This window comes from Rhipicephalus sanguineus, chromosome 9 (genome assembly GCF_013339695.2).
Source record: "Rhipicephalus sanguineus isolate Rsan-2018 chromosome 9, BIME_Rsan_1.4, whole genome shotgun sequence".
In the NCBI taxonomy this organism is placed as follows: Eukaryota; Metazoa; Arthropoda; class Arachnida; order Ixodida; family Ixodidae; genus Rhipicephalus; species Rhipicephalus sanguineus.
In genome coordinates, this window is record NC_051184.2 from 148,064,910 (window position 1) to 148,085,043 (window position 20,134).

Below are 20,134 nucleotides of genomic sequence, written 5' to 3' on the forward strand. Positions count from 1 at the left end.
TCATTGACGCATCTTTCGGATTGGCCGACGCATTCGAGGAAAGGGTTTGCATGCCTGGTGCTGCATCCTCGTTTGCATGCGCAGTTGTAACTCGCTTCTTGTTTTATGGCAGGTGTTATCGCATTTTGTTTTTTTTTTGTATTACACTTGATTTCTTGTGCTCTATGTTCCAATGTGAAGTTGCGCACGCGCAACACCATGATTATATGTATTTAAACTCGGAGGGTGTGACGAAAATAAACAGTTGTTAGTAGCGCCAGTCCTTTGTCTGTCCTCCTCTTTGTGTGCTCGTCAACTTTAGCGCTTATTCTTTCAGAGTTCATGGATAACCAACTAGCCCAACAGTCTGTTCTGCTAGATGAGCGTGAAAAACGAAACACAGCCGATTTGGCGGGATTGATGATGATGATAGTACTTGCAGCGCTATCTGGCATCGCGTTATTGCAGTTCACTACGCCGCCGCTGCCCTTATTTTCGTAGTAGTGAAAGGTACAGTTTCCGTGGTGTAGATGTTCTCTGTGGTGTTCATTGGTTTTGTGTGCCTGTGTTTCCGATTGTGCGTCGTTGTCGGAGCTCGTGGGCTTTATATTATGCTACGCTTTTCGTGGTGATGGTGCCCAGCGATGGCCCTGCCCGAGTGGTGATATTCAGCGAAGCTCTGGTTCCGCTTATCCTAATAGTTCCGACAAAAAGGCGTCCATTCGTCCGCGCGCTCTCGTCCTGCTGCGACGGTGGTGGTGTCGGCTCCCCGATGCCCGCTAAGCCTAACTGTTGCCCGCAGCTACCGCAGTGGTGCTCCTGATCGGCTTCGTGTACGATACAGCTTATCTGAAGACTCATCCTCTCTACTGGCGCGCGATCACTAGTACTGTGCTGCACCGCTGAGAATAAACAACTACGACTGATGTTCAGGTGCCGGAGCGCAGATTTTGGAGCATCTGTGTGACCCTCCCAGCTGCTGTGTTGTGACGAGGACGTGATCGATTCCGTGTGCCCAGACGCTGTCTAGCGGAAACACCGGCGTCTCCTCGAATACGTGCGTGTGTGGTGTGCTTTCCGTGTTTCCTGGCGTCGTTTTTTTTTTTTTTTTTTCGTCTCGGTAACTTACCTGCCTTGACTGCGCTCCTGTGGCGTGGTTTGCAACGGGTGACATGGCCGGGAGCTTCGATCCGTACGATAAGAACAGGTCAGTATGCGAGTGTGTTTTCTGAAATTGTGTGTGACACGCACTGGATATAAAAAAACGACTGGCCGCATGAACCGGACGCACGGCTGAAACGCGTTTCCTTTGAGCAGGCCAACCATGCTTTTTAAGCTCTACGCGAGACGGGGCATTCCTTTCCACGCCGCGGCAGAGAGCGCCCGTTTATTTTCGGGTTCCTTTCCCCCTCCCTAAAGATCGTGTTTCACGGACCACCAGTCCATTAGGCCTACACATTCCCTGGTGTCTGAAAGTTTGCTTAGGCAAACACTGTTCGTAGGATGAAAGAAAAGTCTTTGCGCTAACCTCAAGTAGTGCCCCTTGTCACATCCTTCCCTCAAAAGGCCGATCCGAACGTGTTTTTTCACGAGACGTGGACTCTGAACTACGTGCCCATTTTTGTGTTTAGCGAGTGTGAAATAGCATTGAAAACTGCGCGAGTTTCCGCAAAGCGTCGTTGTCGTCATATGCCTTGTGATTATAAAACGTGCCAAGTCTTCGGGACAGTATATCTAAAGGCGGTGACACAATCAGCAGTCCCCTTCTGATCCAAATTTTATTTTTGTTAAAGCAGTGGCCTGCGAACAGCCTAGTCTTTGTCTTTTGCCGGTAGACGAACTTATGTGGGGATTGGATGGGTTTTAGTGGCTTTGCCCTCTGTAATGGCCTTAATTGAATACAAATAGCAGGTGCATGCACACATACACGGTTACACTCACATCCAAACACACTGTGATTGTCAAGGTACAGACCAAGTTAATGAGCGTGCACAGTGGTCCACCCTTCTACGACATCTCCCGTATATTGGCATCAGCAGCTGTCGGGTCGTGGCTTATATAGCCTTCCAACACACTGCCACCTTACAAGTGTTGTTAGCATGCCAATCAGCCTGGCAGTCCCTGTTTGACAAGGTTGGCCTGCACAAAAATGTTAGCGCAGCTTGCACGAAGGCTGGGTCACAGCAGAGCTGGCTTGGCTAGGCTTCGACCCTCTAACCTGTCTCTTTACTACCCCATTTCTATAATATAGGTAGCTTGCATGGGACATCATAAGCCGCAGCTTCTGAACTCCACGATGGTGGCTTTGATGACAAGTTGTGATTAACCTGCTTCACTGGGATAACAGTGGGGCAGGAACGCCTGTGTGTGCGAATAACGAAAGGATTTGCATGTAATGACATTAATAATGTGACATTGCATCCCCCACATGCTGGTGCTCCAACACGGTGGTTTCAGCGACGTCAGTGCAAGCCATCTCTTTTTACCTTTTTCTCGAGTCTGTGCCTTTGTATCTCATTCTCTCTATGTATATTTGTTTCTCTCTTTCTGTGTAGCCACGCTCTCGACCATAAGAGCTGTGCTGTAAAGCGCGTGTGTGTGTGCCCCAGAGATTGGGCCAGTCCCACTACTCAAAATGAAGGGAGCTAACGCCGATCGCACCTTCCAGCTTCTCTTGTTGTTCGTGGGGGTGATCACTTCTATCTACGACACGCCGATTCTCTGCAGAACCACCCGTAGAAAATACCGTCTGTTGCCAACTGCTTCTGTGAATCACACATAATGGATGGAGCGTGCATTATAGTAAGCGGGCACACTTCGTGCTTAGATGTGCTCTCACAGAACTGGTGCTCTTTTTCCTAGTGCACCAAGTGTCTTGACTGCATAGGTTTATCGATTGATTTGTGAATTTCCCAAAGCAAGCCCTAGAAGAAGGGCTTGGATTAATTTTGGCAACACGGTCCTTTTAAAAGCCTGCACGCTATGTTTGCCAAACATACATGAGAACTTTTGCATTTTGCATCCCTTTAAATGCTGAGGCTGGCATTTGAACTCGAGCTCTCTCCCTTGGCAGCAGCTTACCAGAGCTGCTAAGCCGAGCGATTAAATGGACACTGAAGTGAGTCAGTGAATCAGTAGCAAAACAGCCATTTGGGCTAGTTGGTCACGGTTCATATCTTAAAGCAAAAAGGGCCACTGCAGGAACAAGGACACAAGAAGGGACGAACCGACGGCACAATGTGCGCTTTGTGTCGTCGGTTCCTCCCTTTTTACGTCCTTGTTCCCGTAGTGCACCGTTTTGTTTTAAGATATGATCAGTGAATCAGTGCAGGCTGATGAAATATGTTGTGAAAACTCTACTGTCATTAACTTGACTGTCGCATGTTTATTGATACAAAAGAAAATGACAACCAAAGTTGCATTTTCAAACTTTCGGGCTGTAATGTTCGCACATAAATGTCACACATTTGATACTTTATTTAATTTTTTTTTGTATTTTGGTCGCATTGGCCCAACGAAATTTCCTGAAATTCAGAGTGTCCCCCCTCAGAGCACTATTGATGCCGAGGGGTTGTCTTTTTGCCTTGCAGAGTGCAACGCGTAATCCGACCCTGTTCGCATTGCCTCTCTTCGCTTCTCGGTGAACACCGTGCTGCAAGGAAAGGAATATCTGTGCTAGCAACATTGGCCATTTCAAGCTATCCTAGATTACCTACTGCAGCTACAGTTGCAAAGTGCCCACTGCGACAGAATTCTTCCTTTTGCTGATTTACGAAGAATCCACTACGCATCCGTAAGGCCACATGAGCACCTGTTGTTGATAATGATAATTAATTGTGCTTGTGTGCATGTAATTGGTGGGTCCTTAAACCAACGACGCATTGCGCAATTCACGTGTTTTGACGCCTGGTGTCTTCTGTGATTCTGCCACGCAATATTATGTGCGTTAATGACGCTCCTAGCACTACATAACATTCATATCCCCTATGGGTGCAAATTATGAGTGTCTAAAAATTTGTGAAATTCACGTAAAATAATTCCTAGGCACTCAATATTACATCCCAAAAAATAAAATGAGGCATTACCTTGTTTTGTGCAGCTTTCAGCAATTCGTGGCATGTAAATAAATATCTAATTATTCTCCAGTTAGTCACGCTGAATTTTTGCATAAAAAGAATCAAATATAAGGCTCAAAATGCATGCCCATTTTGTTTTTTGGTTGCATTTGGTGTCTCCAGCAAAGTGATCCTCTGCAGCCATATGCAGCACAATGAGGTTAAAGGAGCGCTACTCGGGAAGCCTGTGCAAATGTGCACACTGCGTTTCAAGCCATTTGAAGGAACATGCGGTGCGTGACACACCTCCTTAGTGATGCGTACAATTGTGCACACCGCCGCTGAAGGGGATGTAGTGTTTTTTCAAAGCAATTTCAAGCACAGGTGTGGCTCTGTGGTGGAACACCTGCTTGCCACGCCCAAGTCCTGCCGTCACCAGCGATGGCTATCACCACATGTGGCGAGTTAACTTAAAGGTGCACTGACATAAAAGTCTTGCATCTTGTTTTTTCTGTTGGAATAAGTAGCTAACGACCCACTCATCATGATTGGAAAGCTCGTTTGCTCGAGCATACGTGGGTTAATTATTTGGAGACAGTTTTATAGCTCTCAGTCGCAGTTTCGGTTTCAGAGAGCGCCGAGTGAGGCGGGACCCAGAGTGGTTTTCATGTAAACATAGCTGGCTAAGTGAACACAAAAAACCGCATGCACGTGAGCACCGCATTGACTGCTCTTTTCAGCGAAGGCTTCCTGGCTGCTGCTTAATCACCTCTGAGACGTAAATATGTGTGACCCCCCAAAAATGCCCAGCCGAGGTCTGGACGTCAGCCTTTGTACTCCCGTGCAAGTCGGCCTCCTCTTTCTGTTGAAAAGGTTTGCAAGGATAGTGCCCTTGCAAGGATCATGGCAACCCACACAAACTCGTGATGCAAGTGGCGGTTGGCTGTTTACATGAAAACCAAAGGCACGTGTTGCGTGCAGTGGCGTGACGTGCACTTTAAAAGTAACTTTAAATATATCCTAGGCTATATGATCTGTTGATATTTTGTAGATGATGCGTGTGTGTCTATCCCACAAGTTACCTACCTTCAGCATTGTGTCAGTATTCCTTTAAGGAGAACAGGCAGCGTTGAGAAAGAGGGTCACATATAATTGCCTCTGGCTGTCACTTAATTATGGTGCGAGTGATCTGAGGATGCTGTAGCCTAAATCCAAACAATAGAAAATTTAGTGCCTTCCGAAAATAGCATAAAGACAGCTTGGAGTGCTGCTCATGAGAGAAACGGAGTACTTGGTATTGTAATGATTCTGTCCTTCTAATTTCCATTACTATAATGGAAACTTGGTGTTTGTACTTTGCTAAGCTGTAAGCGGAATTTTTCTTTTTGCATACTAAATTAAACTTTAAAAACACTGATTAAATGTTGCAGGAAGAATAAAAATACAGTATGGGGGTGCGATAGTTAGAATATGTGGGAATGCCGCCAGAGGGACATTATGGAGAAATAGAAGACGACAGTGCTCCGGCTGGATGCGCTGGTGCACGCTGCTGGCCATGGCAGGCCCTGGACTGCAGAGCAGGAGAACAGAGACTAGGCCATCTGGGTAAGACCGGGTTCAGGCTGTTCTGCTGCTGACCACTGCACGACTCTGGGCAGCCATGAGAGCGGGCGGGCACTGCCGGAGTCGAACAAAGGCGAATGGCTGTATTGTGTCCAACGATATGGCCCTTTGTTCGTCTCGTCTCTGCCGCGGTTTGCACAGAAAAGACAGCAAATCTTCCAAGGGCACTGGTGATGCCAAGACGACAAGTCTCTGCAGGCGCACACTTTGGCCGGTGAGTAGAAGGTCCATCAAGCGGGCCACAAAGGCAAGAATGGGTAATCCAAAGACAAGGAGGATTTTGTATTGTGGGTGTGCGCTACGCCAAACAGTCTCATGGCAGACTGAGCAAGTCGCCAATTACATGGACAATGACGTGATTTTGTACAAGTAAGATGCCGTTGATGACGACAGTGAGGGTGACGATAAGGACAATGATGTCGTTCCCGACGTAGAGGACTACAACGAGGAAGGGTACGACTCCGAGGAAAACGAAGAGGAGAAGTAAAAAACGAGCGGCAGGGAGGATGGACGATAACGAGCTGGCCGACGACAAAGAACAAGACAAAGGAGTTGAACTTGGCCGTCGGGCTTCTGCTGCTCCCTCCCATACCCTTCACCCCTGAGGTGGCTGGCTGGCTAAAGTCTAGCAACACGGAAACAACCAGCACAAAGGAGAGTAACTAACCTGACAGACCAAGTGCTGACATTCAACTGACCTTTATTGCAGAAACGAGTATACGGAGAGCGAGACTGACGAACCTTACCACTTGAAACACACCACAACCAGTAACGGGGTTGGATCAGTACATTTCCGAGCTGATTCGCATGATTATTCACTTTGCTGGCAGCATTCAAGCTGCAAGGTGCGACTCTTAAAGGGATACTGAACAAAATTTTCGCCGCCGAGATAAATGGCCAAATTGAAAGATTGGGTGCTGAAATTTGTTGATACAACCTTCATTTCAGCCAGAGACTAGCAGAATGAATTTAATGCATTTTTCGCAAATTGGCGCGTCTAGTGGCCGCGCCGCAAACTAGAGAAGTGACGCGAAACCCTCCAGATACTGACTCGCCAACCGTGCTCGCTGCAAAATCGCTTACCAATCGACATCGCAAGCCACCACCCGCTGCTGCGTGTCTCTATCAAAAGGTGTTCTCAACCGGCAGCCAACGACGCCATTGCCGTGCTCTCGGCCGTATATTTGTTTTCTCAAGCGGAGCTTGCGCCCACATCTACGAATCCGCCGCTTGTGTTGTGTGCTGCTACGTAATGTGAACGGTGAAGCATCTGGCACAATGCAGAATGCCTCCACGCTGTTCTGCGCTAGGGTGTGCGAAAAGCAGCGTCATACCTTTCCGACAGAGCCGAAGCTTCGAAGGATATGTCATAGTCACTACCCTCGAAGTGTTCGGAGCACGAAAAGTCACGCTTTGATGGCACCCATGTTAGATGTGATGGGCGCGCAGCGCGAATCCATATTTATAAATAAATAAATAAATAAATATGGATTCGCGCTGCGCGCCCATCACATCTAACATGGGTGCCATCAAAGCGTGACTTTTCGTGCTCCGAACACTGCGAGGGTAGTGACTATGAGTCACTGTATAAATTGCTGGTCCCGACTGCCAACCCACGTTGGGCTATGGCGGCTCGTCTGGCTCGTCGTCCTTGCTGTCGCTTGACGAAGCAGAAGTGTCACACGCATATGGTTGTATTTGGCGCATCCGTTTTGGAGGCCTGTCGAACTCGGAGTCGCAATCGCCGCTCGTGGAACCACTGTCACTCGCACCTTGGATCTTTGCGCGCTCGCGACACGCTCGGTAGTTGTAGTGGTTTTTGAGGAAGAAGCGCTATTTTGTCTCCATGTGGGGAAAAGGGGACTAGGCTCAGCGACACACCAGCCACCCCAAGCCACCCTCGGTTCTTGAGAGGAGAGGTGGAGAAAGCGAAGGGGGTGGTAGGGCAGGAGAGAGCGTGCCGGTTGCCCCCCCCCCCCCTCTTGCTGGAGCATTCGACGTCACGGCCATGGACAAGCGCACTGGCGTGCAGCCGCCACACTCTCACAATCCACTAAAAATACGGCCAACTGCTCGAAATTACGTGAAATAAACGCTGTTTACAGGAACAGTCGTGTCGTCCAAGTCGAATGTAAGTGTTTTCGTAGATTTTTCAAATTTTTGCTCAGTATTCCTTTAAGCAACGTGTGTGCTCTCTAGATGCATCGTGTACAGCTCACCATGGGGAAAAAGGAGGGCAGTGTGGGAATTCTGCCAGAGGGACGCTCTGGAGAAATGGAAGACGACGCAGAAGTGTCCTTGGGGTTCATGGTGCATGCTGGTGGTTGGGCTCGGCGAGACACAGGCCGGATGCTGCGGGCCGTCGTCTGTGCACCGGAACCGAGACGACACGGCTATCTCCCACACATATTATTTGCATATAAGTCAGTCTCATTCATAGGTCGGCAAACTCACTCATGAGTCGACTCACTCAGGCTCACACAAGCTCAGATTAAGCCGTGAGTTCGAGTCCGAGTGAGTCCGGCTGAGAAAAAGTTTAGTGAATCTAAGTCCGAGTGAGTCCATTTGAGAAAAAGTTTAGTGAATCTAAGTCCGAGTGAGTTCGGTTGAGGAAAATTTCGGTGAATCTGAGTCCGAGTGAGCTCTCACAGCAAAATATATTTCTTGAGTGAGTCTGAGTGAGTTCCAAAATTTTTGCCGACCTATGATCTCATTGCATGTAAGTCTTACATCTACGAGATCCTTCAAATCGCTGATTTGTTAGTCATGATAAGCAAAGCAATCTGATTCTTGCATTCTTCAGACTTTGTAATGAAGCACCATGCAACAGACTTCGGTAAGGACACTATGCATGTGCGATAGGCCCCGCATGCATTGGAGTATGCAGCACTGTACAGTGGCTGCAGGCACATGTCATTGCCCTGGCACAACTAAAAAAAAAAAAATCTTAAAAAGAAAAGGTCAGCTGTGTGTAAACATTCACGTACTTGTTTTTGTCGAGACAGCGCAAGCGCTGCCATGTGACTCTACTCCACCAGTAGGGACACGCAGACCTGATCGCCTGACCTCGCTAGAGGGCTCTGGCAGAAAAATAAAGGGATGCCTCCGCCTTTAGTTTTATTCAGGTGGCTTCGTGGCAGCAGCATCAACTTGAGAAGTGCAGTTCAGCCAATGTTTATTGTTTCGTGCTGTGATGTTGCAATAGCAATATCTTGTATCTCAAGATACACCATACAATGTTTTGTGTATTGGAAATACAGATACCAATACACGTCTTGTACGACGTATTGCAACACAGATGTACAAAGTACCCAAATAGTATCGAAGATAGCATCTGAGATACATGTATCACTGGTTTTACCCAGTTTTATCCAGCACTGATTTTACACACGGTGTCACAGCAGTCAAGCTGTTGTACTGTTAAACTCTAGCACACGGGTTCAATTCCCTGCCATGGCGGCCACATTTCAATGGGGGCAAAGTGGAAGAACACCTGTGTATTTGAGTTTAATGCACGATAAGAAACTGCAGGAGCGTGCAATTGGGGGGTGGGGGGGGCTATTTGGTAAGACATGGTCAATAGCATAAGGCTATGCCTAGGACACAGGAAAGAAGTGGGCAGGATGAGCGAAGATACATTAGATATTTAGATAGATGTTTACCAAAAAACTTCAAGTGGCTGAAAATAGTCCAGTCCCCACTATGGTGTGTAATGATATCGTGGTTTTAGCATGTAACGCCCTAGAATATAAGTGAACTTGATGCGGTACTTGAAAAGTCATTACTATAAAGGTACAGTGACAATAAAACTTAAAATAACAGAGAGGTGAGCCAGTTGGTACGTGTTCATGTTAAAAGAATGAGCGTGCAAACATGAACTCAAGCGCGTTTGTGGTGTCTTGACCTCTCCCTTGTGTGCATTTGCACACCTTGTCTTTTAACGATGATAAAACATAGCCAAGGAGACATTAGGACAAAATCAGTACAAAAATATATGGCCACGCCCGCTTCTTCTTTTATTTTGATGTATTCGGGCTTGACCAGCAAGGGCGGTTATCAACGCTTGACGCTGACCGTGCCGCAGTGTTCGAGAAGCTTCGCGAGTGTAGTAGATCGTTTTGTTAAGATTGCACGCAGGACGCGAATAGTGTAGATTATTCCAGGGCTTGCGCGACAACCAGTGATAAGGCTGGAAAGTTCGATGCGTGGTGTATAAAAGACGGCGCATCCCAGCCATTAGCAGTTGATCGGCGGTAGACGCTCTGTTCGCCGCTATCAGTGTATTGCTGTAGTTTGACTTTCAGTTTCCCGGCCACAAGTTCGGCCAAATAAACAGTGTCATCTCGGACGTGCTGACTGCTGTCTTCGTCGACGTCACGACCGCGCGACAATATTCATAAAAGTTCGGTAGAAGCAAACCCATTGCATTCTGTTTAATGTTTAGAATAACTGCCAGTTCGGTGTAGTTATGTTTTTCTGTGTTTGTTCGCCTTGATATGTGGATTGAAGCCCTGTCAAGGAGATGATCGACGTCGAAGCAGGAGGCAGGTTGGAGGTAATGAAAACTTAAAGGTATATTGCAGTGAAATATTTACAGTCATATGTACAGCTTGCCGAAGCACACTGATGATAACATTGACATCAACAGCGTCTTTCTCTTCTGCTTAACTTTTCTTAAGTTAGAGCCTAGAACACTGTTACAACGTGCGACGAACCGAGTCTCACTGTTCGACCACCGAGTGGTTACGGCCCAGACAAAAGTTGCATGATATGGAGTCTTACTGATTGATCAGTTAAGTGATTACAGCCTAGACTGAAGGGAAGCGAATTCCGTCCAGTCTTTAGTACCTTGCGGTAAACAAAGAAAAGTGGAGGTAGCCACTGCTGGTCCGCCTCAGCATTCTCTTATCCAATGTGTTTACCACTCAAATTCAGCCACTCCTTACTGGGCTGTCCCTAATCTCGACAGCAGTGTTTTTACGGTTTAGACAGGCGTTTTGGCACTCTTTACCATCATGGCTCTCCCTCTCCTTATCCCACGCTCTCAGGGATTCTCACGGTCGAAATATATCGGTGTTGTAGCCCTGGTGCATTCCGCCTTCTTCCCACACTCATCGAGTCGAAACCATGGTGCCGGTCGTTAAAGGGACACTAAAGGCAAATAACAATTTATGTAGGAGTGAAAGCCCAATGTATGACAACTTCTAAAACGGCAATATTATCAACAGCAGTGCCCTACTTACCGAGAAATTAAGCTAAATGTATCACATAATGAGCGCCACGAGTGGGACATTTTCGAAGTGATCCCGATGACGTAGGGAAGTCGGCCTGCAATAAATCGCTAGTAATCAAACTAGCAGCAGTAAAAAAAGAACATTCCGAGCATCAAAAGACGTAATAAAATGCTGTTTGTTCGTTTCCACTTGATTCATGGAAAACAAAACCTCCGTAGCGTTGCCATTGGGAACGGCGCGCGTGGTTCAAAGGTTCCGTTTTCGCCGAACTGTGCCTCGCCCGTCTCAGTGGTAGTTTCGGGATCGCGTACTGCCGTGCGTGTTTTGCGTGCTCGTGAAAGTCGCTGTGACAGAAAGTTCGACAAAATGCCGCATGCGTGTGATATTGCCGGATGCCCGAATGGTGCACAACGCCAGTGCTGCAGCAAGGAAACCGGTGTGTCTTTTCACTGGGTGCCGCGGAATGAACCCTTACGCTCGAAGTGGCTTAGTGTCATGACATTGCGCCAGTGTGCTAAACAGTCAAAACCTCTGCGTGTGTGCTCGCTGCACTTTCGTACTGAGGATTACGAGACCAACCGCAACTTGGTGACGGCTTTGAATGTGCCCATCCGAGCAAGTCTTTGCCGCAGCGCCGTTGTTGCTACTGTGGGTCCCGCTACTTCCGCTCGGATGCTACTAGTGTCGGCGGCCGCGCAGTAAAAGCGGGCAACGTTGGGCACGGCAGCAGTGACGTATGAGAGTCGTATTTTCAGGCGGGAGATTTCAAGCGCGCTAACGCGATGCGGACCACTAAAAACGTGATTTTATTTCAAAATAAGCACTTCCTTGGCACAAAAGCAGCGCTACGAGGTTTCTGGACCGCTATTTCAACAATCAACGTCGACTTAATATTTGCCTTTAGTGTCCCTTTAAAGAAATGGTGAACAGAGCGCCCCTGTCCCCTCAAGTGGTTCGGGGAAACAAAAGGCGTTTGTGTGTCCTCGCCTCTCTCGCATTCGGACCGTGCATCGCTGCGACTCGACCCTGCACCACAGTCAGCGAGCTGAAAGCACGGTACCGGTTGTTAAAGTAATGGTGAACAAAGCGCCACTGTCCCCTCGAATGGTCGCGGGGAGCAGGAGATGTTTGCCTGCCCTTTCTTCTCTCTCGTTCGGGCCGCGCGTCACTGCAACTGGACCTTGACCCCGATTTGGCCTCTGGGAAGCAGAGCAAGGTCGTGTAACTGCAGCCACGGGGAGTTTGCGCCTGGCAGCGGAGGAGACGAGCTGCTCAAAGGAAGCCGTTTGCACTCCAGGGAGAAGTGCACGGTCAAAGACCATGCAGAGAGAAAGCCGAGAAAGAAGCTTTGTATAATGTACAGTGCTGTGCTGTCCATTCTGCACGATCGACTTATGAGCGGCAAAACAACAGGCGTGTTGGTATACATTCATGATGGTGAAGCGCTAAAGAAAACGGAGACTTATGATGAAGAGCACAGGACACTGCGCAGTGTCCTAAGTTCTTCATAGGTCTCCATTTTCTTTAGCACTTCTTTGTTTAATGCTGCTCCCTACACATTTTTGGAAACATAAACGATTATATAAATTTTTACAAGAGGCTGTTTAATAATTTGTTCCATCAAATAAAGAAGCTTACCGTTATATATTGCCACGTGCGTTTCTTATTATCACTTTTGCTGTAATCGGTTTTCGTCCACAAAGACTGTCAGCGACACTCAGCGCAAACCGCGCCTCATTGTTCGAGATGCTTCGCGATTATTGTAGATCGTTTTGTTAAGATTGGCGCGCAAGACGCGGACACTCGAGCTTATTCTAGAACTTGCGTGACAACCAGCGATAATGCTGGAAGATTCGACGGCACGTGTATAAATACCGACACGCTTCACCGCTTGTCAGTTGATCGACGGTTGGCGCTCTGTTCGCCGCTATCAGCGTATTGCTGTAGCTTGACTTTCAGTGTCCCGGCCACAAGTTCGGCCTAATAAAGAGTTTCATCTCGGACGTACTGACTGCTGCCTTCGTCGATGTCACGACCACGTGACAATATGGTGAGCGGCAAAGGAAACCAGGTGTAGGTAGTTTTTATTGTAACTGCCACACGACGACACAAAAGTAATCACTGCACACAGCATAAATAACATACTCCAGTTCTCACACATAGTGCATGAGTAAAAACGTGAGCCGATACAAGGCTGTTAGTAGTGCTGAAGTTGAGTAGATAGGACCATAAATCGGCATGAAATGTGGAGCTCACTCAGAACCATTCATGAAATATGTTTTCGGCTGGGGCTTGGACTCATACTGGCCAAAATTTTCCTCAGCCGGATTCATTCGGACTCAGACTCACTAAAATTTTTCTCAGCCGGACTCACTCGGGCTCAAACTCGGCAAAATACTGCTCACCCAGACTCACTCAGACTCGTGGCTCGATCTGAGTCTGAGTGAGTAAACTAATGAATGAGTTTGCTGGCCTTTGGCGACCAGGGACTGTTTTCCGAGACAATCACTTTCTGTGCCCGCCGATTCACTAGCTGGTTTAGGAAAGTAATCATGTAAGGTGATGCCGTTCTGAAGGTCGTCTTCTCAGAATGTGGTGTAGTCGGCCTGGCCCACACTGCTTCTCTCTTAATGTGCAGCAGGGCTGGGCAGATACCCTCTTACTGTTTGGGTGTGCTATTTGTCAAAGATGCCACAGTACTTGAGAGAAAAAGCCGACATGTGTTGATACTTGTGGCAGTATTTTTTAAGCACCCTTTCTTGTTGGCAAAAGGGGCTAAATGTGGTGACATGTGTATTCCAGTATTCTAACCGACACTTTATGCACTGTTCCTTGCAGCTGGTTCTTTGGGCCTATGTCCCGGCAGGAGGCGTCGGACCTGCTGATGGCCGAGAATGAAGTGGGTGTTTTCTTGGTCCGCAACAGTACCACCATATCAGGCGACCTGGTGCTTTGCGTTCGGTTAGTGCTTTCACAACTTCAAGTACCTTGGTGACATGTGGTGAGAATGCCTTCTGACAACCACAGAGTTTCCCCATTTTCCCTAGAGGGAACTCTGGCGCTGCGATCGTTCAGCCACCATGGGAATGATGGGTAGTACATGGATTTGCCTAATCTTTGTGGTTGCAGCTTTGAACGCACTTGTGGCTTTGTTTATTGTTGTCAGCAAAGAAATTGGGCTAGTTGGTTGTACATGTTGGTTGTCCTCTAGCTTTGTTAAGTCTCAGTTAACTGTAGCGCAATTCCCCCCCAACAAGTTTATTGTTGTGTTTTGGCCCCGCCACGGTGGCCTAGTGGTTATGGCGCTCGACTGCTGACCCGAAGGTCGCGGGATCGAATCCCGGCCGCGGCGGCTGCATTTTCGATGGAGGTAAAAATGTCTCAGGCCCGTGTACTTAGCTTTAGGTGCACGTTAAAGAACCCCAGGCGGTTGAAATTTCCGGAGCCCTTCACTACGGCGTCTCTCATAATCATATCGTGGTTTTGGGACGTTAAACCCCAGATATTATTATTTATTGTTGTATTTTGGCATTTCTTTCGAATAAAAGAATGGATCGTTGTGAACCTCGTGATCCAATTTGAATGGTGAGCCTAAAAAGGTTAAGGTGGTGAAGTGGAACTGCTGAACATTTGCTGAACTTCATCGTGCGACAATGCGGCTGCAGGTCACACGGAGCCAAACGGAGCCGAAAGAACAAAGTTTAGACAAAGCCGTGTACTACCCATCATTCGCATGCTGGCTGAAGCGCCATGCATTGCAGTTCCCATAGACACTAGCGCCAGAGTTCCCTCTAGTAAATATTGTAGCAAACTCTATGCTGACAAGTTCCTTGGTGACGTGTCGTACAGCATGCCATGCATGCCTTCTGACTCCCCTGATTTTTCTAAGGGACTCCCGACTTCTGACAGGTCCTTCCGATCGTATGGAAGTCTTCCAGAGCACTGCTCGTTCTTTTAAATCTACCTTGCCGCCTTACCGCTATGTTACGTTGCAAAGCACATGAAAAGTAATTCTCATTCTACCGTAAAGTCCTGAGCACCACACCCCCCCCCCCTCCGGTGTAAGCTAATGGTGCATTCATACGACGGACCGAATCCGGATTCGTCGTGGACACGGACGGCTAATTTGCGGATAATCCGCCTGCAGGCGCATCCACACGACGGGCGCTGTCCTAGGAGAGAACAGCCGGATTACTCTCGACCGCAGACTCTGCGCTCACCTGCGCCCGTTGGCAGCAGACCGGTTTGAGAGTATTCAACAACATGGAAGCCGACAGAACGCGAAGCTCGCCGAGCTTTGTCGATTATTGTCGAGGACTGTAATTTGTTTCGGTGAATTGGTGTTGTTTGCGGAATGGCTGAATGAAAAGAAGAATCTGCTTTACAGAGAGCTGCTGGAGACTGACCTCGCTGCTGTCACGCATGGGGCCCCGCACACGAAGGGAGGATGCAGCGATGCGCCGATATCGGCAGCTTTTTTTTTTTTCTTCTGCGAATAACAGGTACCGACAGTGCACCTTGCACTGCCGCACATTATGTTTCCTTCTCTCGGTTCACATCTTGACCTTAAAATCAGTGTTCAAACATGGGCCGTGTTCTGACGCAACCGCTTTCGGCAACAGCGCCACTTTGCCTGCCGAAGAATCCTGCGTGTGCAATGCATGTGCGTGTGCAATTAAAGCGACAACTTAACCGCTACTCTCCAACCTGCCAGTCAGCGCGCATTAAGAGAGATATATAGTATCTCAAAGGTGATCTCCTTAGCATACGGCCGCAGAAATAAACTGAACTACGCGCCAGCAGAGCTGGAATGAACTGCGAGGACAGCCGTAGAGCTCGAGCAGACGAAAAGTGTACTGGTTGCCAGCCTGTTTGTCAGCTAAAGCTGCGGCGTTTTGCCGCCAGAATCCCGATGTGAAAAACAGGTTGGGGTCATCCGTCCGCGAGCCACGCGGACGAGTCGCGGACGAGGGAAATCGCTGATGTGAGGCCACGTGACGCGCCGTCCGTCCCGCCACATCCGGATTCGGTCCGTCGTCTGAATGCACCATAATCGGACAAGATTTGGAGGGGTGCCCTTGCTCGGTCCTGGCCCAAATTGTGGCGGTTTGGGCGTGTTGCTATGACATGGCCAATAAATTCTAAGCGCACATATAGACGAGAACAAAGAACACGTGTGTCATACGTGTTCTTTGTTCTCGTCTATATGTGCGCTTAGAATTTATTGGCCTGGCCCAAAATCCAAGATGGCGGCAGAAGAGCCACTAAGAAGAATGCGCACTGGTGTTCCCAATGAAATGTTTTATTGAATACGCATTCATTTACATTTTTTAGTGAATTGGAGGTAATCCTTGTGTGAAATGTCTTGTTAGATAGAAGGGAACGACGTTCTTCAAATATTCCAACTTGCGACAACTCAGAATGGAACCCCAAGGCACCACACTGTAAAAGTATTAAGAAATCGTGCACATATCTGAAGACTCTAAGAACTTGGGTTCCCAGGAACCGCTGCCAGGATTCTGTAGCAAAGAAAAGGTTAAAAAAAAAATGGCGGGAGTGGAGGGTTGTGCTTGCTTGGTCATGGGCACGTATTTCAGATCTCCCGAAAAGGGGAAGGGGGCTCGGTATTTTACGGTATTCCGTGTCCACTGCAGGACGAAGGCCTCTTCCAATGTTCTGCTCTTTTGTTTTGCACAAACTGATTCCGTTTTATGCATGCTGAATTTCCGCATTTCATCACCCACTGTAACCCTCTGCCCACCTCGGCTTCATTTCCCATTTGTTTTGGAAGGACCAGAGAAAGTGGATACGCCTTCAGTTTATTGTGGCAAGAACATGAGCAAAAAGATGTAGAGTGTGCCTCCAGCCACCTCTTCTGCGCCTCCCAGCTCCTTCTTCAATCTGCTTTCTACCCGACGAGCCAGATTCCACCGAAGCAGCTAATCGGTCTCGTGACCAGTTTTCCTTGATGTGTACTGAGCAAGCATGTCCTCACTAGTTCATCTTGCCTGGGAAAATCTCATCAACCTTGCAGCTTCCACAGCATTCTTTTACGTGCTTCTCTAAGCAGAAGCACATCTCCGTCTTGTATATTTGTGTGGCCAGCCATTTTTGTGCTAGCACATGTGAACTCCTTTAGATCCTCTCGGTTCCATCTTGTCCTCCTTGTTGCCACTGCTTCTTTTCGTTTTACAGCGGAGTTGTTATAAGCTAGTTTCCGACCAAAACTGCATGCGTCAACAAGTTGTGTAGAAAAAAGTTCCATCGACATAATTGAATCCATACTGGGAAAAATCAGCGCGAACACGTAGGAGACAATACGAGAAGGGCACAGTACGAGCGCTCGTACTGTGTTCTTCTTTTTTTGGGTCTGCTTATGTGTTCGCGCTGATTTTTCCAAGTATGCATGATTTCCAACTCGCCCACCTCTCTGCCTTACTGCAATTGAATTCGATTGCAAGGGATGAGTGGCGGCATGGGCCTAGCACATTACTGGCCATGTGTTTGTGGCATAGCTCCACTCGCAGCAAATCACGTGCTGAGAAGTACGGGGTCGTGGTATCCCACCGCTGTTGCCACTGTTGAGAACTTGCCAAGTTGCAAGAGTAGTTTGTTGTAGTGAACCACAAGGCTGACTAGCCGACATACTCGAGGTCAGTCCTTCGTTCATAAGCTGAACAAGGAGGCTGGGGCGACCGTCTCCAACAAGGGGCCAACACGGCCTTGAATAATTCCATCCGGTGTCACCCGTCCCGTCCACGGGCCAAGGGGGGGGGGGGGGGACGTGGTGCAGTTCGTCTTCCCACAGTAAAGAAGTCCACCTGCGTAGGCGGGGCTGTCACGGCACTGTCGAAAACAAGTCTACCTGCATTGGCGGGGCATTGACTGTTTGTCGTAAGCCAGCACAGCGCAGTCAAAGAAGGACCTGTTCCCGTGGGACTGCAGCTTAATGGCGAGACAACGGTTGGCCGAAAGTCTCTGGACTGGCCCTTCTTCCCATGGGAAGAAGGGTTGCACGAGGGCAGGCGATGTGGCGCAACGACGCGCACCTGCGTCATTTTCACCTCGACGTCATGGCCGTTGAGTGGCTCTGGTATGCCCGAGGAACGAGCTTACGAGGAGAAGTGCCGAGAGCAGCACAAAAGGGCGTGCCCAAGACTACGGTGACAATAATACCGGTCGTTTTGCTGGTGCCAACGTGAGGTTTGGGAGAGACCTTCTTAGGTGTAAATGGGAGGCAATGATGGTGCGATGCTTCTTGTGTGTGAGAATGGGAGACTTACAGTGATACTGCCATGCCGCTCCACACAGCTCTGCTGGCCACCCACCTTCACAGAGTAGAATGGTTTTGAACATTTTCACAGTAATTCAACAAACTGTGTACACCAGGTTTGCAGTCCTTGCTTGTTAATTACTTGCCTCCTGTAACATCTGCCAGTGTTACGAGTTGTGGCTCGTTGGGATTGTCATACTGCATGTAAATCAGAGGCTGGTTGTTAATCACTCCTTCTAACTCAACAACAACACTTCGTAGTTCCTGTTTGTCTAAAAGTCTAGCTCCTCTAGCTTTGCTCATTGATGCAGAATAAGAAGTAGGTGGGCAAGTTTGTTTGGGTTCATAATGATGGAAATACAGTAAAACCCCGTTAATTCGGACTTCACGGGACCAGAGAGAATGTCCGAATTAACCAAGGGTTCAAATTATCGCGAGTACGATCAAAACACTAGAAAAATGTTTCCGCCACCACCAGACTTTTATTTCTTAAAGAAGTCGGTGATCGCGGTTTGCTTCGCGGAGGCAACGTGCAAGGAAATCACAATTTTGCTAAGTTCCTGAAGGTGGCTGTCCGCGCACACTGTGCCGCAAAGCGGCGGTCTAGCTGACGCAGCCAGGCTTGAAATATTTCGGCCGTCATCCAAGCCTTTCTATGTTCTTAAAACATCTTGGCTTCGCAGCCTTTCCGATCACCAGCAACGGCAGCTACTCTGTGCCGGTCATGTTCGTAGCCAGAAGAACCGTCACCCGCTCTCTACTCCGTTTCCCGCCGACGCACGGGTCCCCCTTAAACACAATCGTCTTCTCAGGCAGAGCCTTAAAGAACAGCGCTGTCTCGTCAGTGTTGATAATGTTGCACGGCTCGTACGTAGAAAGGCGTGCGGAAAGTCCAGAACGCCAGGCCTGCACAACGCTTCACCGCGCACGTTGCGGAACACCAGGGGTGCTATCGCGGAACGATGCCTTATGCCATATTCTATGCTATTCTTATCATCCACCACTCGTGGCTGGCTGATCGCGTTGAAAACGTGGACGGACCGTCGCCATGTTGCCTGTTGCTGATGACAGTAGCGATGCATTGCCTTTCATTGTGTATGTGCCTCCGAGATGCAAAGCTCGTTTTAAATCTCGGAGGGCATAATCCGATCTCGTTACCTCGTTTTAAATCTCGGAGGCCATGATCCGATCTCGAAGTTGTTAGATGCGCCGTCGATTTCGGCTGCGAATCCGAATTATATCCGAACCGCGGCCGTGGCGGTATCCGCTGCTGCTTCCCCGTCTCGACCCGACCTCGGTCGGGAGTTCGAATTAACCGAAGCGCGCTCGAATCTGTCCGAATTAATGAGAGTTCTCAGCCATAGAACAATGCACATTTTGGACGGGACCAGACGCCGCGTCCAAATTAACCGAAATTCCGAATTAACGGGGGTCGAATTAACGAGATTTTACTGTACAGTGCTAGAACAAATATAAAAGAACGAGAAGAAGACGGCACATGTGTTGTCCCGTCTTCTTCGCATTCCTTTTGTGTTCGCTCTAGCGCTGACTTTCCATCATTTTGCTCATTGATGTCTTGAAACTTCTGATGAGCCTTTCCCAAGATCATGCCCACCGTGGAGGTAACTCTGCAGTGTACGTCCATTTGACTTGCAGATTGCTGGTGTATTATTGCACCAATTCGTCTTCCATCTTTAAGATTTTGCATATCTCTTTTTTGGACTTGTTGAATGCTTTTGCATTGTCGCTGTACATTGGTGTACATAATCATCACCTTGTTACGAATCTTCGGAATGCTTGTATAAACGCTTGAGATGGCGTCCTGTTGACTAACGCCAATCGTCTTGTCATTGTACAAGTGATGATAGATCTGTGTGCTTTGCTGTCCTTCTCCTGTTGAGCATCCAGCAAAATCTGTACGAATTGTAAATGGGATAAACGTCGCAAAGTGCTATGTCTCCTTTCGCGCT

At 48.3% G+C, this 20,134-nt stretch overlaps 1 protein-coding gene across 1 annotated transcript in view; it reads left to right on the top strand.

Annotated features, from left to right (window-relative positions):
• Nucleotides 1-509: 509 nt before the first annotated feature.
• Nucleotides 510-20,134, top strand: part of LOC119403999 (adapter molecule Crk) — a 112,593-nt gene continuing 92,968 nt past the window's right edge. Inside the window, exons 1-2 of the mRNA XM_037670629.2 lie at nt 510-1,186; nt 13,730-13,852. Of these exons, the coding sequence (XP_037526557.1) occupies nt 1,152-1,186; nt 13,730-13,852 (158 nt within the window). The 5' untranslated portion in view covers nt 510-1,151. The remainder of the gene's footprint in view (nt 1,187-13,729; nt 13,853-20,134) is intronic.